The sequence below is a fragment of the Cajanus cajan genome, chromosome 3 (genome assembly GCF_000230855.2).
Source record: "Cajanus cajan strain Asha chromosome 3, NIPB_CcT2T_4, whole genome shotgun sequence".
Taxonomy (NCBI): Eukaryota; Viridiplantae; Streptophyta; class Magnoliopsida; order Fabales; family Fabaceae; genus Cajanus; species Cajanus cajan.
Window position 1 is genome coordinate 67,403,234 of NC_138519.1, and position 7,562 is coordinate 67,410,795.

The following is a 7,562-nucleotide window of genomic DNA, read 5'->3' on the forward strand; positions in this document are numbered from 1 at the left end:
ATAAGATTATCTTAAGGAGAAGATATATGTACTCTATAAAAGAAACACATAAAAGGAACCAAAATTTAAAAAATATCATAACAAGAAGATCAAGTGCAATTAATTCAAATTCTTAATTACTATTCTCTTTGTACCTATATATAAGAAGAAGAAAAAACTAATTTTATATAGATTAAAAAATTAATTAAATATTTTTAATTTTCATGATTTCATATAAATTTTACATTACATTTCTTAAAATATCTGTAATTATTGTAGCTAGTGCTCTCACTTATTATTTTAGAGGTATTTTTTATTACAAACATTCAATAAGATTATCTTAATTAAAAAAGTTGCTTATGTTTAACCCAAAAATCTAAATATTTTTTTTTTGATTATATATAGGTCCAAAGGAAATACTCCCTTAAGGTGTGTTTGATTCTGCGAAAGAAATATGTAAAAAATAAAGTGAAAAAAAATAGAAAAGAGATAAATAAATTTATAAAAAAAATAGAGTGAAAAGTAAATATATATATATATATATATATATATATATATATATAAACAGAGAAACAACCTATTAATGGTCACAAATTAAGTGTTTCAATTGTAAAAACAGTAACCTTTCAAAAAGTAAAATTTAATCGATTAAATATCAATTAAACAACAATTTAATCGATTAGATTTTGCAAGACAAGTATTGCACTTCTATTTGTACACAATTTAATGCAGCAATTAAAAAGTGATGAGATTCATTACCTTTTTATTTCTTGTCACCTAAAATCTTATAAACCAAAGAGTCCAACTTATTTTCATTCTTGCCTTCCTATTTCTTAATAGGCCTGAGCATCCGATGGTTTAGGAGGGTTTCGGAAAAAAAAAAAACTTAAACCAATAAAAACTATTCGCTGTAAATATTGAATCCATAACCGACTGGGAAGACTTTCGATTTTGTCGGGTCTTAAGTTCACTGATTTTGTGTGGTTTAAGTTTATACATGAGTAGTGCAGAACTAGAGATAGAGTTATAGTGTGAGACGATGCTTCGCGACGAATTTTCATGATCACTGAACTTGAAAACCTGAGAGTGAATGTTTCAGAGAAACAAGAAAATTAAAATATTGTAAGCTTATAAGGTTTAGAGTTTATTAAATTATTTGGTCAAGTTGAAATACTGATAAAATATATTTTTGAAATCTGAATCCAGCCGTCTTAACCCAAGTTTTTTTTTACAAATATATATATTTTTTTATTCTCTGGGGTGGAAATTTTTGATCAATCATTTTCATTTTCATTGTAACAAACACCGTTAATTAATCAACTAGTCAAGGAGTCATTTAAAAATTACGCTAAACACTAGTTACATGAAATTCAGACACAAATATTATTTTATTTGTCTACCCTTCATTAATAAGCAACATTCCATTCCCTTTCCCATCATCAACGCTGCATTTTCTTTCTTATCCTTTACATTGCCTTACTTTTCTCGAGGCCATTTTAGATCTTCACAATATATCGAATAAAACAGCAATGTCATATCAGAATACCTTCGTACCATATGCATGTTTGTTAATTTAAGACTTTCGGTACACTTTAATAACTGTTTGATACTAGTTTTTTTTTTTTTTTTTCTCACACCAGACTTGCAATTTCATTTTGAATAAATGTTTGCTTATTTTTTGTAATATATTATTTGATTTTTGTAATGTAGTTTTTAAAATTTCAAAACTATCATGCACACCTCAAAATAATCATTGGAGTTGTTTCCTTGAAACTATTTGGGTAATTCAAACCCGTGTATCCATTAGGAAGTACGTTGTTCATTCACTCAGTTTGATTTTTCTATCTCCATTAGTATTCTTCACAACCTCTCACGTTTGATTTTTCTATTTCCATTAGTATTCCCTCATAGTTTTATTTTTATCATCACCCAAATTTTGTCACATGACATAAATTCAACCTGCAATGCCAAAACTCCCGAATATGTGAGGTAGTGTAGAAATTCTCATGTCATATTATAAAAAATAAACTATGAAAGAAAGATCAATAAAGTTTGAATTATTATTGTTTTTTTAATGAGAACTCTTGTTTTTTCCACGAGAAGTTTGAATAAGTTAAGATCCCGTGCAATTTACCGTAAATATATTCTACACGATTTTTATCATAAAATTTAAATAATTAAATCACTAAAATTAAGAAAAGTTACTTTTTTTTTCAAAATCAATAAATAAATCTTAAATTTATAATTTTTTTAAACTATCCCTAAATTAATTTAATGTTTGTTTTCAAAAATTTTACACTTCAAGAATAAAAACACATAGACCAATTGTATTTTAGGAGACATATATTAAATAAATTTTACTTATTTATTGAAATCAAAAATACATTTAATAGATTTGGTCTAATAAAAGTGACCAAACCAATTTGAAATATAAAACATTTAGGTTATATATAATAAAGATCAAGGAAGTATAATTTATTGTTTAAAGATATAAAATTTTATGTACGGATGTGTAAGGATGACTTCAATGAGAACACTTGCTTATTTGAGAATATAAAAAAATATAACAATTCTTAGATTAAAATATATGGTTTAAATTAAAAAATTACAAATAAAGTTATCATATATTGTTACTATCCTAATTATTTTTATTATTGTCATTATTATTTCATTATTACAATTTTTATCATTATTTTTATCGTCGCCACCACTATTATTATTGTCATTACTAATACACTACTATTATTATTGTCATTATTAATACACTACTATAATTGCTAGCATCCATCATTGTTGACATCAACATTATTGGTGGTAGCAACAGTAGCAACGAAAATGGTAGAAACAATGATAGAGGTGATGTGGTAGTGGTAGTAATAACTGCAATGACAATTATAAGAACTATAATAATAGATTGTCATTACTAATACACCAACGTATATCATTTCTAGCATTCGCCGTTCTTGAAAATAACAGTGTTGGTGGTAACGATAATAACAATAATGATGACAAAAATAACAATGGAGCTCATATGATAACAATAATAACAATTATAATGACAATGATAATAATAATAATTATAAAGATAATTATGATGTGGTGGCAATAATTGTGACAATAACAATAATGCGATAATTTTATTTATTAGTTTTTTATTTAAGCCATTTATTTTAGTTTAAAAATTATTATTAATTATTTATTTTTTATATAAGCGAGTATTTTCACTTATATATTTATTTATTTATTTATTGCAGTGGATTAAATACATAGTATACAAGATGAAGAAATTAACATACCTGACCTACCAAATGACAATAGTAGTAATTTTTTCTTGTGTTTTTCTCTCACGTAATTTAACATTGCACGTTAAATCCTGCATATCTCTCTTGCGTGGTGTGCACTCTATTTTTAAAATGGCACCAGATCCGAAGCAAATTAAACCTCGCGATATTAATGCACCACACCACGTGCAAGTCTTCTACTTTCATCATTTATCTTATATCGTTTTTTGGTACATCATATAGAAAAAATGAAGATGGACACTGGAAGGCTGGAAAGTGCACATTTGGATCCATGATGACATGGATATGGGTGATGGTGGTGCCATTTTGGACACGTGTGTAATGATGACATTCTACATGGGAGCTATGGACCCTTTTTCTTTTGGTTTCGACAAATTCACTCTGTCATGACTCACCCAAACCTTTCTTATTCTTGCTTCTCTCTGATTCATAACGAATATTATGTCACGTCTATATATCCTTTACTGAACAACCGTTAAGCAAGAACCAAAAGAGAAAAAGGAAACATACAAAATTAAGATTAAAAGCTACTTTCCTTTTCCCCTATTTGCTCAAACGGATACCTAGCTACGAAAAGATATGTATAATATATGTAGCAACACTTACCCATTTGTTTCGTTGCTACATTACGACGACGATTGTCATGTGAACCGTTAAGCGTTCATGCACTTTTCATCCCTTTCAATGACCAACACATATTTAGCAACTTTAATAATTGAAGATCAACCCAAAAAGACAATTAACACTTACAAAATGGACCAGATTCGCTTTTACGCACATACTTTTAAAAATAAAATAAAAATCTAATAAGAAAACAATGCGACGGACAACATGGTTTCCATTATTAACCGAGCAAATCCATAAATTTAGACATGTTGGGTAGGTCCATGGATTTGTAGAGTTATTACTTTTTTTTTCTATATTAAATGGTATAGGTTGTAGGTTCGGGTGTCATTGTAGGTGGGTTGTTAATTTCGTGCATGTTGGTAATGCTAGTCATATATACTACTACTTCGTTCAATTATCAACCCGCGTATGAGATAATTAGTTTATGCAAATATCATTTCTTATGTAGCAATAGCAGGCAGGCACACGTGGTCCCCACAGAAAACAGGGGAATCATAGCTCGGGATGGAGAGGATATTCCAAATGGCCTAAAAGCAAAAATAAAAAAAGAAGAAAGGCAAACATAATAAAGGTAATTGAAGCTACGGAAAGCTGAAAAGGAAACATGCAGAGGCAAGAAAAGACACTTCGAATAGAAAAATTACCAAATAGTAACAATTAATGTTCTATCCATAAATTCTTCTAATGAGTAATAAAAACAGCCGTAAGAATTAGCTGAACCCCCTTATTTGTACTGGAAACACTGAAAGAGAAGGTCTGAATTACAATACTACCACCAAATATTACATCACCAATTCAATGCGGGAATTTTTGTGTTCTTTGTATCAGTACTTCCCACAAACCCAATTATTATTTGAGTTGTTTTTTTTTCCTCCATCGCGTGGCGAAGAAGGTTCTACTTGTATCTGAGTGCGGAGATTGCGCTGCTGCAGAAAAAGCCAGCTTGTTGTACCCAACATAAAGAGAAAGAGAAAGCAGTTAGCTATACAAAAACCAACCCATCCCCAGCACCACACCACAACCGTCTCTCCAAGTCCCACGCCGTTTTCGTGTCAGCTTACGGTTAGCTTCTTCACCACTCACCACTGTCCAACAGGCATAGCCACCACTACTCAACACTACACCCTCCATAACCCTCTCTCTCTCTCTCTCTCTCTCTCTCATTATTCAAGGCATTCAATGTAAACGCACCCACTGGTACCGACCCTCCAACGGCATATCTCTAACGATATCAAAGTTGTACCTGCACACAAGGGAAAGTTGTTAGTTAGTTAGGGTTCCATTCTGCAGACACCGCTAGAGTGCGAGGCGCCTCACCTTCCTTATCATGTGTCGCACAAATTAAAATAAAAATAAAAATCAATGTTATTATAGTTACCTAAAACTATAATATTACTACTACTACTTACTTCTCTGCGAACCGCTTTTGCTCGTACTTTTCAGCCATTGCGAAAAACTCTTCGATCTCCGCCGAAGGCGGCGTCTCCACTTTCCGACGCCCGCTCTCCGCCGCCGGAAACATCGTCGATTCTTCCGAGTCTCCAGAAAACTCATTCAACACACTGAAGCAATAAAATTAATTAAAAACACATGTAGCATTCGTTTTCAGTGGATCGTTTCTTTTGAAATTTGATCGTGTATACATGGAATAAGAATCTGGAATAAAAACCTGAACGATTTGAGATTGCCGTTGGTTGAATGACTGGAGTCTAACGTTTCCAAACCCTTGGTCTGCATTAATTGGCGAATATCAATCAATAAATAGATACAAAGAAATTAAATAGGTTAATTAAAGAGAGTAATTGAAAAGCGTTTGGAATCGAAGAATGTAAAGAATTCAGAATTGGGAGGAGCGAACCTGCAGATCTAACGGCGCGGAGTGGAGGTCCTTGACATAGGTGGAGCTGCAGCAAGAGCGATCGGAGCAAAATTCATCGGAAAGGAGCGTGGCGGCGGAATCGACGGAGGGTTCCGGCGAGAAGGTTGCGTCACAGTGGTGAGCATTGGAAGAGCGTAAGTGAACCTGGAAGGAAGCGGAAGCGGAAGTGGTAGTAGCGGTGGTTTTTCTTTTTTTGGAAATGGTAGGTTCGCTTGAAGAAGCCTCTTCAATGGGCGCAACTGTGAGAACGCAGCGTTTAAACTCACCCATTCTCATCCTCTTGTTGTTGTTGCTCTCTCTCTCTCTATGAGGTTCTTTCTATTTTCAGATGGGCTAGGTTGAGAGCGAGAGGTAGAGGGAGCTTAAAAAGAGGGTGATAGCAGAGGAATATTACTGAGCCTGATGATTCCATCCATCGACGGTTCAGATTTCATTTATTAATTAATCCAATGGTGGCCCCTCTTGTCCTCCTCCTCCCGCTTCACTACCTCCAAAACGACATCGTTACGATCATTGCTACCCTTTTTACCCTCTTTAATTTCTTAACACTTCTTAATTAAATTCCTTTTTTAATTATATAAGTAAGCCTATATTCAACAAGATTACAGAATAATTTAAACTCACTAAAAACAATACTTATTTAATTGTTTTAACAATTAGCTTTACTCGTCAAATCAAATCAAATTATTTAAAAATTATTTGCTTTTAAATTAACAATGAAATCGATTATTTTTTAAATCCATCACTCACACTCGCATTGAAATTATAAAATTGAAGAATAGTTTTTATGCTTTTTTTTCCCGCTGGTGGGGCCGAACTTTGCCAAATATCAACACGATAAAAATGCGAACCTGTTCCTTTGCCAATTTGCAACACCCCATGTGAGACGCTTCCTTCTGTGTGTAGTTGCAGGCACTACACACACCTTTACAATGCAAATTTTTGTTTAAGCATTTTCTCTCTTTTTCTCTCCTTTTTTTTTCTTCATTTTATATTATTTTATTTTATTTAAGGTATACAATGAGCTATTTAAAATTATTATAAATATGAAATTTGAAAATATGAATTTGTGGGTATTTATTATCAAAGTTAATAAATTTATTATATATTAATAATTCATAATTAAATAACTAATAGTGAAGTTTTTTTTTTATATACAATTGATTCATATAAATAAATTAGTTAGTTTTTTTTGACAAGTAAATTAATTAGTTAGTTACTCTGAAATTTGCATAGATGTTTTTTCGATCAATTTGTTATTTAAGAAGTTTTTTCCTTTTTATTATCATTCGAAAGTTAACATTTGTATCTTGTCGATACTAAATAATGTTTAAGTGAGTTGCTGGCCTCCGTCCTCAGAACTCACCAAAAACAGGGACATGTGTTGAGAACGGAATAAAAATTCTACTTGTATGTTATTTTTGATTCATTATTTTATTAATAAGGAATATTCATCGATTTTATCAATGAGATATTCCACATTCTTTAAAAAAAAAAAAACTTATATTCCACTTTTATATTTATTAATAATTTAAAATTAGATATTTGTTTTTTCAGTATCTTAATCAGATATATTTTTAAATTTTATTATGAAAATATTTTATGGATGATTAATTTTGCATATAATATATTTAAAGTTTTATTATTGTAATTTTTTAAAAATAAATTGGTTTGTAACGTACTCATTATCATGTGATAAACCAAGGTACGTAGCTGAAAGCTAAGACTAATGTCTAATGGTAAAGCAAGGCACTCATTGTTTGTAACGTACTTTT

The 7,562-nt window shown here is 30.9% G+C and overlaps 1 protein-coding gene across 1 annotated transcript; it reads right to left on the reverse strand.

Moving 5' to 3' along the window:
• Window positions 1-4,500: 4,500 nt before the first annotated feature.
• Window positions 4,501-6,170, reverse strand: LOC109803289 (cyclin-dependent kinase inhibitor 6). The gene is made up of 4 exons (XM_083071134.1): window positions 5,767-6,170; window positions 5,578-5,639; window positions 5,318-5,470; window positions 4,501-5,151 (listed from the first exon to the last, which is right to left on the reverse strand). Exons 1-4 carry the CDS (start codon window positions 6,061-6,063, stop codon window positions 5,085-5,087), a joined length of 579 nt encoding a protein of 192 aa, XP_082927260.1. The 5' UTR covers window positions 6,064-6,170; the 3' UTR covers window positions 4,501-5,084.
• Window positions 6,171-7,562: the final 1,392 nt, after the last annotated feature.